At 47.3% G+C, this 19,826-nt stretch overlaps 1 protein-coding gene across 4 annotated transcripts in view; it reads right to left on the bottom strand.

Annotated features, from left to right (window-relative positions):
• The window catches only part of LOC311533016 (C-type lectin domain family 2 member B-like), a 169,501-nt gene that overhangs the window by 129,659 nt on the left and 20,016 nt on the right, over window positions 1–19,826 (bottom strand). The window contains exon 5 of one of the 4 annotated variants that reach the window (XM_084652058.1): window positions 1,102–1,946. The exons of 2 other annotated variants lie outside the window; for them this stretch is intronic. In XM_084652058.1, coding sequence (XP_084508184.1) covers window positions 1,835–1,946 — 112 coding nt within the window. In that variant the 3' untranslated portion in view covers window positions 1,102–1,834. Of the gene's footprint in view, window positions 1–1,101; window positions 1,947–16,747; window positions 19,809–19,826 lie in introns of those variants that run through there. One more of the 4 variants, XM_084652055.1, reaches the window with a different exon arrangement.

Raw genomic sequence — 19,826 nt, forward strand, 5'->3', positions numbered from 1 at the left:
ACCTCCCTGATCAGTCAGTTATTATCCACACCAAGCATCCATCCACATACATCCTTTATTTTAATCACAATTGTTAACAAAGCAAGATGAATACAACAAAAGGGCGGGGAGTCTCTGGGTGCTGTTTCTGTTGTTACAGAGTATTGCTTTGAGTCTCCCTCTCTGTGAGTAGTTGTTGTTACAAAAAATTGCTTTGAGAACAGACTCTGTCTCAGAATGTACTAACACAATTAGCAGCTTGCAAGTTTCACACATAGAGGGAGAGAAACAGTACCAAAAACCAAGAGACCTCTTAATTAGTAATACCATGGAATTTAAACTATGGGGAATCAAACTCATTTATGATTTTAGAACTTCTTTAATATGATCCAACAATGTTGGTGATGGCCTCAACCTTACTGTGATCTACCTCTACACCTTGCTGTGTTAACTTCTCTCACAGGTATTCTTATATCCATTACATGAAATTTACATTTTTGGTTGCTTAGCTTTAGCCCTGCTGCTCGGCTCTTTCCAAAGCAGCCTGGAGCTGCTGGTCATGCCCTTGTCCTGTTTTTCCCCCGATCAAAATGTCTTCTACATAAACCTCAGTGCCCTCTAAACCCATCAAAATTTGGTGTATTTTTCAGTGAAACATGTTGGGTGTAAACAACCCAAATGGCTGTCTGTGGAAATAGTGTCTCCCCAAGGGGTATTGAATGTACACAAACCTACGCTCTGTTTTAATAAGGGCACCAGCCATCTCCCCAAAATTCCTCCTCTTGTAGGCAGTGGAAAATGTTCCTACTAACATATTTATTTAATTCTCTGGGGTCTATAAATAAGTGAAGGGGTCCATCTTTTTTTCCTGCAGTGACCAACAAATGTACACAACTCTGCTGGTTCTTCCATTTGTTCTATGATTCCCAAAGCAATGAACCTATCACGGGCAGCACATCAATCCTCCATTTAGTGAGGCTGTGTGTGCCTGGACCGTGGCCCCATCCCAAGGCATGCCCCAATTCAACCTCCACCCCTGGAAGCCCCGCCCATGCTCTATCCCCAGCCCTGGTTGGTCCCCACTCCGAGGCCCCCCTACCTGCTGCTCATGCCTCTTCTCCCCCCCACCCTTCGCGCTGCCCCCTCTCTTTCAGTGGCAGCTCCAAAGGTGGCCTCTTATACCTGCTACCTATGGAACCTTTCCAGTTCTTCTGAGCTGCGTGGATGCAAGTCCTGTAACAATTCTATTTCCAGTACCCTATAGCCTGCCCAAGTCCTCAAAAGATGTGTGCCAAAGTTAGCCAGGTGGAGACTGCACTAGGGCAAAGCTTTTTTTTAACACTGCTGTGAACTGGTATCTTGTCAGGAGGCTGTCCTCTCAGTGTATAAGTGTCCTCTCAGCTCCATAGGGCTAGCAGAACTTTGACTGCCCTTATTCACTTAACTGCCCAAAAAACAAGTTTGAGGTGGCAAAATTGGCAGATGATACAAAACTTCTCGCTTTAACGTCACTGGCCCTTTTGGCCCCCTGGGCCACTGAGAGGGGGCAAAAGGGGCAGCTGCCTCGGGGCCAGCAGTGCCCAGAGTCCTGGGTGATTTAAACCGCTGCCAGAGCCCTGGGCGGTGCGGGCCGGGCCGGGCAGCATGGAAGGGTTGGCTGGGGGAGGCTGAGCCCCAGCCCCACCCCTTCCGCCTGAGGCCCTGCCCCTTCCGAGGGCCTGGAGCCGGGCCCCCGTACCGGTAAGAGTTTTATGTTACTTTCACCTCTGGTGCTGTGGGGCTAGAGATGCCACCTTTTTGAAGTGATGGTAAAACTCTGGCCCACTTTTGGTTGTTAAAGATCCCCTTGCACTGTTCACTTGGAGGGATGGCGGCTGCAGATCCAGCGCCTGGGTAAAGAACATGCTGATGTAGAGATACTAGATGAATCTGTGTAGGCACATTCTTCATGATCCTCTATGCGAAACCTGAAAAATATGTGATAAAACAGTCTTCGGGAAATAATTTCCAGCATGACATTCACATCCTGCAGTCTTCTATGAGGCAAAACTTCTACTGAAACTAATTTCAATTCATGTGACTACTTGCATCACTTCAGATTGAATTAAACGTTCCAATTAAGATTTTGCAATGGCATAAAAAGTTTTACTAAATTCCAGATACGGTATATACATAACTGCTGCATTTCTTCACAAAAAACAATCAAGTGTATTTAACATGATTTATTCTTTATAAACCTGACACTTTATTGCTCATCAACTAATTCCATTAGCCTCTAAGTGAAAACATATTTTCTCTTAAGTTTTCTCCATTATGGAGTGAAGGTAGATTTAACAGACAGTAACTGCCAGGATCACTGTACTTTCCTTTTTAAATATGCTTACCAGACTGGCTTTTTAAAAAATTTTATCAGCTACCTGCTTGAATCTCCGTGGTTCAGGGATTCACTTACAGCTCAATGTACAGATATTCACTTTTTCTTAGTATTTCATTCCTGCCTTCTACCAGTTTTAGTTAAAAGATCTTCAATTTTCCATTACCTTTTTTTTTATTTTTCTTGTTTAAAAAAAAAGACAGTCCATTACAACTATGTTAAAATCATGATAGATTCAGCCTGTCTCCTAATTTAAAGGCTGTTGTTGTTTTTTTTTACTGAGTTTTCCCTTTGTATATTATTATGGAAGTGCTGCTCACAATTCCATAATTAAGGCTGAGTTGAGTTTTCCACTATAAAGCAATGGTATAACCACTTTGTAAGACAAGAAGAATACAGGACATCTACCCTAAAATTACAGCACTTACTCTGAGTACAGAAGGAATTTCCTGAGAATTCACAACTAAATTTGTTACTTGGTTTGAGTTAAAAATAATTTTTAAAATTAAAGTTTAGCCCCCCGTGTCAGACCATTTTTATGTCCCAAATGATCTTCATAATGGAATAACACAAACCCTTAAATTGTCCCATATAGTTAAAACTCATGGATTGTGCATTGGCTATATTTTGAGAATTATCTTTAGTATCAACAGCCATTTTTCCTGTTATTCTTCATACCTGTTTCAGATGTTTGTCCTTCAGCAGAAGCTGTCAAATACTGTTCTCCATCATGGAACTCTTTCAAAATGGCTGCTATCTCCTATGTTCTCAATGAGAATGAAGCTAAAGGGATGCCATTCACAAAAATGCCCTCTCTCAAAATGGCTACTGTGATAAATGAAGGGGGAGGGGGGGTAGTTCTCCTTTATGGACACCCAGCCAGCCAGTTAGCTGTAAAATCCCTTTTGGTAGCTGTTCTCTACTTGCTTTACCTGTAAAGGGTTAAAAACATCCCCAGGTAAAGAAAAGGGCACCTGACCAAAAGAGCCAATGGGAAGGCTAAAACTTTTTAAATCGGGAGGGAAGCTTTCCCTTTGTGTCTGTGGTTGTTCTCCGGAGAGGAGGGAACAGAGCAAAGTCAGGGCTATGACTACGCTATAAACAGCTTTAAGCCAGGTTGGAGACATCATCGGATTATACCTAGAATTACTTATTTGAAACCCCCCCAAATATGTAAGTAAATTAGGAATGTTTAGAAAGATGAGATTAGGTTTGTTTCTGTTTATTTTTTAAGGCTTGTGGACTTCTCTGTGATAACCCCAGATGCTTTTGTTTGCTTGTAACCTTTAAGCTGAAATCCCAAGAAAGCTATTTGGGTGCTTAATTTTTGGAATTGCTCTTTTAAAATCTAGCAAAAGCCTAAATTCCAGATGTATTTTCTTCCATTTTGTTTTTAATAGAATTTAACTTTTTTAAGAACAGGATTGGATTTTTCGTGTCCTAAGAGGTTTGTGCATGTTGTTTGATTAGCTGGTAGCAACAGCTAATTTCCTTTGTTTTCTTTCTCAGCTCTTCCCCGGAGGGGGATGGGTGGGGACAGGGCTTGAGGGTACCCCACAGGGAGGAATTCCCAAATGCTCCTTCCTAGGTCCAAGGGGTTTTTTGCATTTGGGTGGTGGCAGCGTTTACTAGGCCAAGGTCAGAGAGAAGCTGTAACCTTGGAAGTTTAATACAAGCTTGGAGTGGCCAGTATTAATTTTTAGAATCCTTGCAGGCCCCCACCTTCTGCACTCAAAGTGCCAGAGTGGGGATTCAGCCTTGACAGCTACCATCTTCCATTGTTCCCAAGTGGTGTGAAGCCAAACTGTTCTCAGGAAGACGGTGGCTCTATGTGGCTATTTTGAAAGAGGGCAGTTCTAATACTAAGCACTTATTTTTAAAAATTACTGTTGCACCAGATCTACTCAACAGAGAGGGCAGGAGCGGGACATTTGGCAGTGTAGTGTAAGGACATTTGTGAACAGAACAGAGGAGGAAATCGGTGTGCGCATACGCGGGTGCATGCATGTATGTGAGTGTGCAGGGAAATGTGAGGAACAGCAGGGAGAGGAAAATTGAAGGAAAATGTTGGAGACAGTAATGGGGAGTAAGGGGCATGTGTAGGAATTTAAGTTCCACCACTTTTGGAGGGGCACGTTCTGTGCCCTCTCCTGTTGGCCACCAGCCAAAGGAGCTCACTCACCCCGCCATGGCCCTGGGACCAGAGGAGCTGTAAGTTCCCACCATGACCCCGGGGCTGGAGGAGTTCTGTGTCCCTGCCAATTACTGGGGGGAGTGCCATGTACCTGCTTACCCCTCCTTGTGCACGCCCCTGGGGAGAGGAATTGGTGTGTGCATGGGTGAACGGGGGGAGACATGTGGAACTGGAGGAAACTGGCCACTATATTCTGGCTTGTTTACATAGCACCACAGCAGTAAAAAGAGGCTAGAATTGGTGACTCTGATAATAAAAGTTAAAAATAGGGCTGTCAATTAATCGCAAAAACAACAAGGAGTCCTTGTGGCACCTTAGAGACTAACACATTTATTTGGGCGGGACTGCTATGGGTACCCGCATGGCCCCACAGTATGCCAATATTTTTATGGCTGACTTAGAACAACGCTTCCTCAGCTCTCGTCCCCTAAAGCCCCTACTCTACTTGCGCTCCATTGATGACATCTTCTTCATCTGGACCCATGGGAAGGAGGCCCTTAAGGAATTCCACCAGGATTTCAACAATTTCCACCCCTCCATCAACCTCAGCCTGGACCAGTCCACACAAGAGATCCACTTCCTGGACACTACAGTGCTAATAAGTGATGGTCACATAAACACCACCCTATACTGGAAATCTACTGACTGCTTTGCTTACCTACATGCCTCCAGCTTTCATCCAGACCACATCACATGATCCATTGTCTAAAGCCAAGCTCTAAGACACAACCACATTTGCTCCAATCCCTCAGACAGAGACAAACACCTACAGGATCTCTATCAAATGTTCTTAAAACTACAATACCCTCCTGGTGAAGTGAAGAAACAGATTGACAGAGCCAGAAGGGTACCCAGAAGTCACCTACTATAGGACAGGCACAACAAAGAAAGTAACAGAATGCCACTAGCCGTCACCTACAGCCCCCAACTAAAACCGCTCCAGCGCATCATCAAGGATCTACAACCTATCCTGAAGGACGATGCCTCACTCTCACAGACCTTGGGAGACAGGTCAGTCCTCGCTTACAGACAGCCCCCCAACCTGAAACAAATACTCACCAGCAACTACACACCACACAACAAAAACACTAACCCAGGAACCAAATCCTGCAACAAACCCAGTGCCAACTCTGTCCGCATATCTATTCAAGGGACACCATCATAGCACCTAATCACATCAGCCACACCATCAGGGGCTCATTCACCTGCACATCTACCAATGTGATATATGCCATCATGTGCCAGCAATGCCCCTTTGCCATGTACATTGGCCAAACCAGACAGTCTGTATGGAAAAGAATAAATGGTCTCAAATCTGACATCAGGGATTGTAACATTCAAAAACCAGTAGGAGAACACTTCAATCTCCCTGGACACTCAATAACAGACTTAAACGTGGCAATTCTTCAACAACAAAACTTCAAAAACAAACTCCAACAAGAAACTGCAGAACTGGAATTAATTTGCAAACTGAACACCATCAAATTAGCCCTGAATAAACACTGGGAGTGGACTACAAAAACTAATTTCCCCTTGCTGATACTCACACCTTCTTGTCAACTGTTTGAAATGTGCCACCTTATTTACATTGTCCTCATTAGCACTACAAAAGTGATTTCCACCCCTTCTTGTCAACTGTTGAGAATAGGCCACTTCCACCTTAACTGAATTGTCTTGTTAGCACCGAACCCCTACTTGGTAAGGCAACTCCCATCTTTTCATATGCTGTGTATTTATACCTCCCTACTGTATGTTCCACTCCATGCACCTGATGAAGTGGGTTTTAGCCCACAAAAGCTTATGCCCAAATAAATTGGTTAGTCTCTAAGGTTCCACAAGAACTCCTTGTTGTTTTTGCTGATACAGACTAACACGACTACCACTCTGAAATTAATTGCAGTTAACTCAAGCGATTAATGCAAAACAAATTATCTAGATTTTAAAAAATAGTCACAATTAATCACAGTTTTAATAGCACAGTTAACCAATAATAGAAGACGAACTTAAATTTATTACAAATATTTTTGGATGTTTTTCTATTTTCAAATATATTGTTTTCAGTTACAACACGGAATGCAAATTGTGCTGTGCTCATTTTATATTATTTTTGATTACAAATATTTGCACTGTAAAAAAAGAAAAACAAAAGAAATAGTATTTTTCAATTCACTTCATACAAGCACTGTAGTGTAATCTCTTCATCATGAAAGTGCAATTTACAAATGTAGAATTATTATTATGGCTTTCAATTACTCTCAGTTAATGCATGTGATTAACTCAAAACAACTTAACGTTATATTTTTTAATGAGCGTTAATCACACACCTCTGTAGATGGGATTCAGCAGCAGCTGGGCGAGGAGGGAGGCACTGGCTGCGGCAGCAAGTAGGAGACAGCCAGGGACAAGATACTCCATAATATCCAGACTAGACGTGCAGATTACAGAAATGTGTCCCGACTGAGGCTTACACCCTAACGACTCCTCTGAGTAATTACTGCATCTCTTGAGGAAGCTCATAGTAGGAAGGTAATATGGATGGGGAGTGTTCAGCTGTTGTGACCTGCACTGGATGTGCCATGTTTGTCTTTCTTCCACAGGACAGAAGCGACTTTGTGTGCACAAAGTGCAAGCTGGTCTCCATATTGGAAGAGAAGGTTCAAGGTCTGGAGCAACAGGTATCGACCCTGTGTTGCATAAGAGAAACTGAAGATTTTCTGGAAAGACGTCAGGATATGCTTCTACAGGCACAAGATTCTGAAGATTCAGAGCAGGCTGTGCAGCGGGGACAGGCGGACGGTGAAGAAATTTGGCAACATGTGACCTCCAGAAAAAGAAGAGGGAACGTCCATGTACCAGCAACACAGATACAGGTAAGTAACCGTTTTCATTTTCTCTCCACAGGTACCATTGCGGGGAGTGGTCCAGATGATACGTCTGGGAGAAGGGAGCAGAAGGAGACTCCACCAGTTGAAAGGCATGAGATGCACTGTCCTAAGGTTGGGGGTTCCACGACCACCACTCCCAAGAGAAGGAGGCGGGTGGTGGTCATCGGGGACTCTCTCCTCAGGGGGACTGAGTCATCTATCTGCCGCCCTGACCGGGAAAACAGAGAAGTCTGCTGCTTGTCAGGGGCTAAGATTCGTGATGTGACAGAGAGTCTGCCGAGACTCATCAAGCCCTCGGACCACTACCCCTTCCTGCTTTTCCACATGGGCACCAATGATACGGCCAAGAATGACCTTGAGCGGATCATTGCAGACTATGTGGCTCTGGGAAGAAGGATAAAGGAGTTTGAGGCGCAAGTGGTGTTCTCGTCCATCCTCCCCGTGGAAGGAAAAGGCCGGGGTAGGGATCGTCGAATCGTGGAAGTCAATGAATGGCTACACAGGTGGTGTCGGAGAGAAGGCTTTGGATTCTTCGACCATGGGATGGTGTTCCAAGAAGGAGGAGTGCCAGGAAGAGACGGGCTCCACTTAACGAAGAGAGGGAAGAGCATCTTCGCGAGCAGGCTGGCTAACCTAGTGAGGAGGGCTTTAAACTAGGTTCACCGGGGGAAGGAGACCAAAGCCCTGAGGTAAGTGGGGAAGCGGGATACCAGGAGGAAGCACGAGCAGGAGTGTGTGAGAGGGGAGCGCTCCTGCCTCATACTGACAACGAGGGGCGATCAGCAGATTATTTCAAGTGCCTATATACAAATACACAAAGCCTGAGAAACAAGCAGGAAGAACTGTAGGTCCTGGCAAAGTCAGGGAATTATGATGTGATTGGAATAACAGAGACTTAGTGGGATAACTTGCATGACTGGAGTACTGTCATGGATGGGTATAAACTGTTCAGGAAGGACAGGGAGGCCAGAAAAGGTGGGGGAGTTGCACTGTATGTAAGGGAGCAGTATGACTGCTCAGAGCTCAAGTATGAAACTGCAGAAAAACCTGAGAGTCTCTGGATTAAGTTTAGAAGCGTGAGCAACAAGGGTGATGTCGTAGTGGGAGTCTGCTATAGACCACCGGATCAGGGGGATGAGGTGCATGAGGCTTTCTTCCGGCAAGTCGCAGAAGCTACTAGATCGCACACCCTGGTTCTCATGGGCGACTTCAATCATCCTGATATTTGCTGGGAGAGCAATGCAGTGGTGCACAGACAATCCAGGAAGTTTTTGGAAAGCGTAGGGGACAATTTCCTGGTGCTAGTGCTGGAGGAACCAACTGGGGCAGAGCTCTTCTTGATCTGCTGCTCACAAACCGGGAAGAATTAGTAGGAGAAGCTAAAGTGGATGGGAACCTGGGAGGCAGTGACCATGAGATGGTCAAGGTCAGGATCCTGACACAAGGAAGAAAGGAAAGCAGCAGAATACGGACCCTGCACTTCAGAAAAGCAGACTTTAACTCCCTCAGGGAACTGATGGGCAAGATCCCCTGGGAGAATAACATGAGGGGGAAAGGAGTCCAGGAGAGCTGGCTGTATTCTAAAGAATCTTTATTGAGGTTACAAGGACAAACCATCCCGATGCGTAGAAAGAATAGTAAATATGGCAGGCGACCAGCTTGGCTTAACAGTGAAATCCTTGCTGATCTTGAACACAAAAAAGAAGCTTACAAGAAGTGGAAGACTGGACAAATGACCAGGGATGAGTATATAAATATTGCTCGGGCATGTAGGAATGAAATCAGGAAGGCTAAATCACACCTGGAGTTGCAGCTAGTGAGGGATGTTAAGAGTAACAAGAAGGGTTTCTTCAGATATGTTCGCAATAAGAAGAAAGCCAAGGAAAGTGTGGGCCCCTTACTGAATGAGGGAGGCAACCTAGTGAAGGGGGTTGTGGAAAAAGCTAATGTACTCAATGCTTTTTTTGCCTCTGTCTTCACAGACAAGGTCAGCTCCCAGACTACTGCACTGGGCAGCACAGCATGGGGAGAAGATGGCCAGCCCTCTGTGAAGGAAGAAGTGGTTCGGGACTATTTAGAAAAACTGGACGTGCACAAGTCCATGGGGCTGGATGCGTTACATCCGAGAGTGCTAAAGGAATTGGTGGATGTGATTGCAGAACCATTGGCCATTATCTTTGAAAACTCATGGCGATAGCGGGAAGTTCCAGAAGACTGGAAAAAGGCTAATGTAGTGCCAATCTTTAAAAAAGGGAAGAAGGAGGACCCTGGGAACTACAGACCGATCAGCCTCACCTCAGTCCCCGGAAAAATCATGGAGCATGTCCTCAAGGAATCAATTCTGAAGCACTTAAAGGAGAGGAAAGTGATCAGGAACAGTCAGCATGGATTAGTCAGGCATGACTTGTCCTTGGTGAATCTAATTGCCTTCTATGATGAGATAACTGGTTCTGTGAATGAAGGGAAAGCAGTGGACGTGTTATTCCTCGACTTTAGCAAAGCTTTTGACATGGTCTCCCACAGTATTCTTGTCAGCAAGTTAAAGAAGTATGGGATTGGATGGATGTACTACAAGGTGGGTAGAAAGTTGGCTAGATTGTAGGGCTCAACGGGTAGTGATCAATGGCTCCATGTCTAGTTGGCAGCCGGTATCTAGCGGAGTACCCCAAGGGTCGGTCCTGGGGCGGGTTTTGTTCAATATCTTCATTAATGATCTAGAGGATGGTGTGGATTGCACCCTCAGCAAGTTTGCAGATGACACTAAACTGGGAGGAGTGGTAGATACGCTGGAGGGTAGGGATAGGATACAGAGGGACCTAGACAAATTGGAGGATTGGGCCAAAAGAAATCTGATGAGGTTCAACAAGGACAAGTGCAGAGTCCTGCACTTAGGACGGAAGAATCCAATGCACAGCTACAGACTAGGGACCGAATGGCTAGGCAGCAGTTCTGCAGAGAAGGATCTAGGGATGACAGTGGACAAGAAGCTGGATATGAGTCAACAGTGTGCCCCTGTTGCCAAGAAGACCAATGGCATTTTGGGGTGTATAAGTAGGGGCATTGCCAGCAGATTGAGGGACGTGATTGTTCCCCTCTATTGGACATTGGTGAGGCCTCATCTGGAGTACTGTGTCCAGTTTTGGGCCCCACACTACAAGAAGTATGTGGATAAATTGGAGAGAGTCCAGCGAAGGGCAACAAAAATGATTAGGGGTCTGGAACACGTGACTTATGAGGAGAGGCTGAGGGAACTGGGATTGTTTAGTCTATGGAAGAGAAGAATGAGGGGGGATTTGATAGCTGCTTTTAACTACCTGAAAGGTGGATCCAAAGAGGATGGATCTAGACTATTCTCAGTGACAGCAGATGACAGGACAAGGAGTAATGGTCTCAAGTTGCAGTGGGGGAGATTTAGGTTGGATATTAGGAAAAACTTTTTCACTAGGAGGGTGGTGAAACACTGGAATGCGTTACCTAGGGAGGTGGTAGAATCCCCTTCCTTGGAAGTTTTTAAGGTCAGGCTTGAGAAAGCCCTGGCTGGGATGATTTAGTTGGGATTGGTCCTGCTCTGGGCAGGGGTTTGGACTAGATGGCCTCCAGAGGTCCCTTCCAACTCTGTTATTCTATGATTCTATGACTCCTGGGAGCCGGTCTCGTGCCCCTTCTTCCCATGATAATCCATTGATTTATTTTACATGAGGGGAGGGCTAAGGGCAATTGCTAGCAGCCGTGAGGCTATAAAGCAGGGAAAGGGTGATTCGCAGCTGCCACTGCAGGACCCCACCTGCCGGGTGACTCCAGTTATCTCTTCCTGTTGCACTAGTCAGTCGTGACCCAGTCCCGTAGTCTGCGGGCGATTTAGGAGAGCAGGTTAAACACCTTTCAGGGGGAGAGAGGAGCCAGGCCCCCTGCCACCAGCATCATCCCAGCCCCGCTAGACAGGGGCGGCCTTAGGGGTGGGCAAGGGTGGCCACTGCCCAGGGTGTCATGCTCAGTGGAGCACCACTGCATGCCTCAGGGCTGGGGTGCCTCTCCTCCACCACCCTGCTCCACTGCTGCTCCCACTTCCCCCACCACCACCATGGAGCTGACCCTGGCCAAGCTGCTCCAGACCAGGAGCCTGCCTTCTGTCTGCTGCGCAAAGCGGTGGCGGTGGGAAGTATGATATCAGGGTGTCCCTGTCCCGCAGCCTCTGTACCCAGGCACCACTGAGCTGGAGTCAGGGAACACGGGGAGCCTGTCTACTGCTGCTGCTAGCTCAGGAGTGAGTGCTGCCAACAGCAGCTGCAGCTGGCTGAAAAAGCGTTCAGGCTCCTGATTGCTCTGCTTAAGGAGACAGTACTCCCCCAAACACACACTCTTCCTCCCCAACACACACACCCTTTCTCACACCAAATCAAAATTTGAAATGGCACCCCGGTGAGCCAGGAATGGCCAGAGGGCTGGGGGATGGCCGGGGGCTCTGGCAAGATGGAGCCCCCAAGCGACAGCACACAGTCCGCCTTGAGCTGCAGGCTGAGTGTCAGGTACCATGAGCTGCAGCAGCAGTGCAGAAGTAAGGGTGGCAATACATCATATACCATACCACCCTTACTTCTGATTGGCTGAACAAGAAGTAGGACTGAGTGGACTTGTAGGCTATAAAGTTTGACACTGTTTTATTTTTGAGTACAATTATGTGAAAAAAAATGTACATTTGTAAGTTGCATTTTCACGATAAAGAGATGGAAGTACAGTGCTTGTATGAGATGAATTTAAAAATACTATTTCTTTTGTTTATAATGCAAATATTTGTAATAAAAAATAATAATATAAACTGAGCACTGTACACTTTGTATTCTGTCTTGTAATTAAAAAAAAATGGTTACTAACCTTTCCGTAACTATTGTTCTTCGAGATGTGTTGCTCATGTCCATCCCCATGTAGGTGTATGTGTGCTGTGTGCATCGTTTCCAGAAGGTTTTTCCCCTCCACGGTATCTGTAGGGTTGGCTCCAGCACCGTCTCCCCCCACCCCCCGGAGTCATGCCCTCATGGTGCTGTATATAGTAGCCTGCTGCCCAGTCATCCCCTCAGTTCCTTCTTGCTGGCAACTCCGACAGAGGGGTAGGAGGGCAGGTTTGAGAATGGACATGAGCAACACATCTCGAAGAACAACAGTGATGGAAAGGTTAGTAACTGTTGTTCTTCTTCGAGTGCTTGCTCATGTCCATTCCCATGTAGGTGATTCCCAAGTAGATGCAGGAGGTGGGTTCAGAGTTCAATGACAAGCAGACTGTAGCACTGCTCTGCCAAGTTCAGCATCGTCTCAAGCCTGCTGCATGATGGCATAGTGGGTTGCGAAGGTGCGGACTGAAGACCACGTTGCTGCTTTACAGATATCCTGGATAGGAACCTGTGCCATGAATGCCACTGAAGACACCTTAGCCCTCATGGAATATGCCATCACTGCCGGAGCAGAGACTTTCACCAGGTCATAGCATGTGCGAATACAAGAAGTAATCCATGAAAAAATTCTTTGCGTTGAGACTCGGAGGCCCTTCATCCTATCTGCCACTGCCACAGAGAGCTGAGTAGTCTTTGTAAAGGATCTGGTCCTATCTGTGTAGAAGGCCATCACCCGCCTGACATCTAGCAAGGTCAACCTCTGCTCCTGGCTATTGGTATGTGGAACTGCGACACTACCTTTGGGAGGAAGGCCGGCTGGGGGTTCAGCTTGTCCTTGAAGAAGACCGTGTAGGGCGGTTCTGAAGTAAGGACCCTGACTTCTGAGACCCTCCTGGCCAAGGTGATGACCATGAGGAAGACCACCTTCCACGAAAAATAAAGGAAAGAGCATGTTGCCAAGGGCTCAAATGGTTTCCCCATGAGTCTCGAGAGAACCAAGTTGAGGTCCCAAGGCAGGATTGGCCGTCTCACCTGCAGGTAGAGCTTGTCCAGTCCTTTAAGGAAATGGCTACAGAGCGGGTTAGCTAAGATGTACCTGCCTCTCATGCCCAGGTGTAAGGCCAAGATGGCTGCCAGGTGCACCCTAATCGAAGACACCGACAGCCACTGATGTTTTGGATGTAACAAATAGTCCAGGATAAACGGTATTGTTGTTCAAGTAGGCAAGATCCTCTTCTGCCTGGCCCAGATTGAGAACCTTTTCCATTTTGTCAGGTAGGTGGCCCTGGTGGATGGCTTTCAGCTCCCTAACAGAACCTCCTGAACCAGGTCCAAGCACGCTAATTCCAAAGGGTTCAGTCATGGAGCTTCCAGGCTGTCAGATGGAGGGACTTGAGGATCAGATGATGTCTGTGATCCTGGGAGATCAGGTCTGGAAACAGCGGTAAGGTGATTGGTTTTCCAACTGAGAGCTCCAGGAGGGTGGTGAACCAATGTTGATGTGGCCAGGCCAGTGCTACCAGGATCAGGCTTGCTCTATCCCCTTTGACCTTCAGTAGGACCTTGTGTATGAGCAGAATCCGTGGGAATGCATAGAAAAGATGGTGTGGGAGAAGGAACATGTCTGCAAGCGAACCCAGACTGTAATTATGAAAGGAGAAGGACTGTAGACACTTCCTGTTGTACTTTATCACAAGCAGGTTGTCAAGGTTCCTTCCCCACTCTGAACTCCAGAGTACAGATGTGGGGACCTGCATGAAAGACCCCCTAAGCTTATTCTTACCAGCTTAGGTTAAACGCTGCCACCACCAAAGTGTTACACAAAGAACAGGGGAAATGCCCACTTGAAAACGTCTCCCCCCCAAAATCTCCCCCCAAACCCTACATCCCCTTTCCTGGGGAAGGCTTGATAAAAATCCTCATCAATTTGCATAGGTGAACACAGACCCAAACCCTTGGATCTTAAGAACAATGAAAAGCAATCAGGTTCTTAAAAGAAGAATTTTAATTAAAGAAAAAGTAAAAGAATCACCTCTGTAAAATCAGGATGGTAAATACCTTACAGGGTAATCAGATTCAGAACATAGAGAATCCCTCTAGGCAAAACCTTAAGTTACAAAAAGACACAAAAAAAGGAATATACATTCCCTCCAGCACAGCTTATTTTATCAGCCATTTAAACAAAACAGAATCTAAATGCATATCTAACTAGATTGCTTACTAAATCTTTACAGGAGTTCTGACCTGCATTCCTGCTCTGGTCCCAGCAAAAGCATCACACAGACAGAGAGGATCCTTTGTTTCCCCGCCCCCCCTCCAGCTTTGAAAGTATCTTGTCTCCTCATTGGTCATTTTGGTCAGGTGCCAGCGAGGTTATCTTAGCTTCTTAACCCTTTACAGGTGAAAGGGTTTTTCTTCTGGCCAGGAGGGATTTAAAGGTGTTTACCCTTCCCTTTATATTTATGACACAGGTCTATCTAGGGAGCTCCCTATCTCTGGAAAATGTCCCTCACAACATCTGGGTAAATGGACCAGTTGTGATTGGAAAAGGACCTGTTGAGATGATCTGCTAACCCATTCTGGGGCCCCAGAAGGTAGGAAGCCTCGACTTCCTGGCATAGGTGAGAGGAGTGCGCTTTATCCTTTCTTTATATAGAGTATCGATGTTGTGTTGTCTGTAAGCACTGACACACACTTGCCTTCAAGGTAGGGCTGGAACATTTGGCAAGCACACCACTCTGAGTTTTCTCACATTGATGTGTAGCAAGAGCTCCTCCTGGGACCACAGGCCTTGAGTCCTGAGGGCCCCAGGTGAGCTCCCCATTCCAGCTCAGAAGCGTCAGTGACTAGAGACATTGATGGCTGTGGTCTCTTGAATAGAACACCTGTGCACAACACCCCTGGGTCCAACCACTATAAGAGGGAGTCGATCACCGAAGGGGGAAGTGTGACCACTCTGTCCAGGCAGTCCCAGCCTAGTTGGTACGTGGTCATTAGCCAGGCCTGAAGCGGTCTGAGTTGCAGCCTCATGTGCTTTACCGTGTACATGCACGACACAGTGTGCCCCCGGAGCTTCAGGCAGGTCCTCACAATGGTGGTGGGATATTTTCTGAGGTCTCTGTGATTGAGCTCCGCATCTGGAACCTGGCTTCTGGTAAGAAAGCTTTGGCCTGGACTGAACCGAGGACAGCCCCTATGAACTCTATCTTTCGGATGAGGGCGAGGTTTAACTTTTGCGTGTTGAACAAGAGGGCTAGCCTCTGGAAGGTTGACAGTACTAATTGAATCTACTCTTCCATCTGAGCTCTGGACTGGCCTCTGACCAGCCAGTAATCGAGGTAGGGATATACCTGTACTGTTTCTCAGGAAGGTCGCAACCACTGCCATCCACTTTGTGAAGACCTGCAGGGCCACTGACAGGTCAAATGATAATACTGCGAACTGATAGTGCACATGCCCCACAACAAAGCACAGGAATTGTCTGTGGTCCGGGAGTATGGAGATGTGAAAATATGTGTCCTTCAGGTTGAGAGTGGCAAACCAGTCTCCTGGATCGAGAGAGGGGATAATGGAGGCCAAGGAGACCATGCAAAACTTTAGCTTTTTCATGAATCCGTTGAGGTTTTGCGGGCCCAGAATGGGATGGGGCCACTGTTGGCCATGGGGATTAGAAAATATCAGGAGTAAAAACCCCTGTCCCATAACTCTGGAGACCTCCTCCGCTTCTTCCACTTGTAGGAGCATCCGCAGCTCTTGAATTAGAAGTTGCTTGTGAGAACGGTGTGATGGGTTACCCCCGACCCACAGATTCGGAGTGCCACCTGATGTACTGGGGTTCCACTGAGCCCGCCCGTTCCACCAGCCAAGGGCTCCCTCACCCTGTCCTGCTGTGCCAGGCCCTCAAGCCTCCCCTAGCACACACACAGGTAGGGACACACCCAGCTGTAGAATCACACAGAGTCTGCAATCAGTTTGGTGTGGGAAGACTCAGCTCGGGGATTGCCCAGCATTCAAGTGCACATCCCCTCTGGAGTGTAAACCCAAAATTGTATTGTCTTGCGCTGTTCAGAAATCTATACAGTGTAAGCTCATGAAAATTGCCCCCTCTCTCCAGTGGCGGCTCTACCAAATTGCCGCCGCAGGACACGGACTGCCGCCTCATTCTGAATGCCGCCCCAAACACCTGCTTGGAAAGCTGGTGTCTGGAGCCGGCCCTGCCTCTCTCACTGTGGAGGAAGATATGCAGGGCTTCCCCCCGGCCCAGTTATGAATTGCAGAAACTGGGTTTTAGAATAAACAAAAACAAATGTATTAACTACAAAAGGGAAATTTTAAGTGATTATGAGGTATAGCAAACAGATCAGAGCAGATTACTGAGTAACTAAGACAAAACACGCAAACTAAGCTTAATACACTAAAGAATGCTGGCTACAAATAATAATTTCTCACCCTAAATATTGTTTTAAACAGATTGCAGAGTTTCTTGAGGGTAAACTGTACTGGTTGCACCTTAAATCTCCAAGTATTCCTTTCACAGGCCAGACACCTTCCACCCTGGGTCCAGTTCTTTCCCCAGTTCAGTCTTAGGTGTTTCCAGCAGACATTTTGGGTGGGGATTCTGTGAAGAACTGACCATGATTAACTCACTCCCCAGCCTGAAATAGGATTTATATATGGCAGGAATCCTTTGTTTCCCAGTTTGATCTGCACCCCCTCCTAATGGGAAAAATACTAGCAGTTCAAGATGGTGTCCAGTACCAGGTGACTTTATCACCTGACCCTGCAGTGTCCAAAGCAGCATCCCAGGAAACTTCTTAGGAAGGAGGGAGATTAGCATCTTCAAAGACCTACTGTTCTCCCTAATGGCCCATCCAGGTTGACTGCATTCTGTCTGGTGGGTGTTTCCCCAGGTACAAACACAGTTGTAATTGTTACATAATTCATAGTCTTAACTTTAGATACAAACATGGTACATGCATACAAATAGGATAATCATATTCAGTAAATCATAACCTTTCCAATGATATCTCACATGACCCATCTTGCATAAAATACATCTTAGTTATGCCATATTCATATTATAACAATATTTCTGTGAAGAATATGGGGTGTCGTGTCACAAAGGGTCCCTGAAAAGAGACGAGGAGATAGGGCGGGAGGGAGAGGAAGAACTAATTCAGGAGTGTATCCTGGTCCTATTGTGCATAGCACCCAGCTATCTGAGGTGATATGGGCCCACGCCCGATAGAAGTGGGATAGCCAGTCCACAAAAATAGGGGAGGATGCCATCCACGGGTACACCCTCAAAATGCCTGCTTGGTGCCAGATGACTGCCTGGTGGGCCCAGATCCCTGGATCGAAGAGAATTAGAAGGAGGTCGCCTCTTGTAATTCCTGCCCTGCCTTTGACTATAGTCTTGTCTCAGTTGTGACCTGTAGAACTGAGGCAATGGCTGTAACTTGAAATGTTTTCTCAGTAGGGTCATGGTGTGTGGTCCCAAAGACATCAGCATGGCCCTGCAGTCCTTCAAGCTGTGCAGTTTGGCATCCATTTGCTCAGAAACCTGTGCAGTGCCTTCAAAAGTCAGGGCTTGGATTGTCTGCTGCCCCTCGTGAGGGAGGCCTGAGGTCTGCAACCGAGAAGACCTTCTCATAACCACCGCCAACACCATGGTCTGCTCAGCTAAGTCAGCTACAGCCAGAGACACCTGCAGGGATGCCTTTGCTACCACCCTGCCCTCCTCAACCAAAGTTGAGAACTCTGCTCTGGACTCCTGGGGCAATTTAAATTTTGTCATTGCTCCCCAAATATTAAAATAATATTGGCTACAGAGCATTGCTGATTCGCAACACAAAGCTGGAGCCCCCCTGTGGCACAGATCTTTCTGCCGAAATGGTCCAGCTTTATGGCATCCTTAGCCTTCAGGGTATGACCCTGTTGCCTTTGTCTCACTCGTTTGCTGCTGAGACTCCTAGGGACCCAGGAGGGGGTGGGTTATAAAGATATTCAAATCCTTTTGGTGAAACTAAGTATTTTCTCTCCACCCTCTTTGCCATAGATTGCAATGAAGCTGGAGTCTGCTACAGTGCCTTGACCGGTTCTAAAATGGCACTACTGAGAGGCAGAGCTACCCTTGATGGACCCAATGGTGCCAAGATATCCACCAGAGCATGGGAGGTCTCTGAAACTTCCTCCACCTCGATCCCCAGGTTTTGAGTGACCCTGTTCAGCAGCTCTTGTTGCGACTTGTGGTCATCTTGTGTGGGCACCATTAAGGTTCCTGCAACCGCCTCCTCCGGTGAGGAGGTAGAGGATATTAGAACCAATATCGGCACTTGGTCTTGCCTGTGAACTCCTGATGGGTCCCGTGGTGCCAGTCCCTGAGGCACAGTACCGGGCTTGGTGCCTTGGTCATGTCCCTGTACCACTAGAGGACGAGGCAGTGCTGGGGCTCTACTTTCTGATGCCACTGAATATGACTTCCTTGACTGAGGACCTTGGGCCTGGTGAAAAGCCCAAGGAGTCCAAAATGGCCATTGCACCAGCATCTGCCATTGTGCTAGCCAGCCCATTGGTAGGAATCCCTGAGTCGTGTCCTTTATTCAGCACAGTTGGCCCGACCAGTGACAGCTCCTTTGTGAGTCTGATGCCAAGGATTCACTGCCCAGAGACCAAGGGGGTGCTAGATGGTACCAGCAAGCAGTGCCGGGATGGGCTGTTGCATCATTGCCGGCTTTCCTTTTGACAACGCCTGCGGTCTTGGTACCGAAACTGTCCTTGCTTCTGGTGCCGCTCGCGTCTAGTTGGTGATGGAAGTACTGGGAGGGACGTCAGGTCCCATGTTGCCTGGAACTCCTCAGCAATGCACGGGAGTGCCAGCCCTACACTCCTGTGGCTCTCCAGTGGCACTGGACGCGACAGCTCCCTCCCTGGGGTTGGGGTCAACAGTGCCACAGTAGCAGTTGTTGAGTCTGAGTGGCCCTGTGCAAGTCTCACTCTGCCAGAGTCCTTATGACTGGTGGGCTTTGGGGTAGGGGAGTGCCCCCATCAGTTTTGCACTGCTTTTTGTGCAGTACTGGGGAACAGGAGTAGTGCCGCCTACTCTCCTGCACCAACCTCCTCTGTACTGGCAAACTGTGGCAATGCCGGGAGTCATGTGATGCTGATGAGGAGTCCTTCCTCAGTGCCAGGGAGATTGGGCTGCGGTGTCTGTCCCTCACAGAAGCCTCACACTCCTCACAGAGGCAGGGGTGCTCAGTGTCCAGTCGGGGTGACCCGGCTCTGAGGGATGAAGAGCCGCCTCCATCAGGAGGAACTTAAGTCTCTGTTCCCTTCCTTTTGAGTCCAGGGCTTAAAGCTGATATAAATTCCTCTGTGATCACGCAGCTGGGATTCACCCAAACACTTGAGGAAAGTGGAGTGGGAATCACTGTTAGGCATAGGCTTGTGGCAAACCTCGCATGGCTTAAACCCCAGAGACGGAGGCATGCCTGTTGTACCAATAAAAT

Source organism: Lepidochelys olivacea (assembly GCF_965140295.1).
Source record: "Lepidochelys olivacea isolate rLepOli2 genome assembly, chromosome: 1".
Taxonomy (NCBI): Eukaryota; Metazoa; Chordata; order Testudines; family Cheloniidae; genus Lepidochelys; species Lepidochelys olivacea.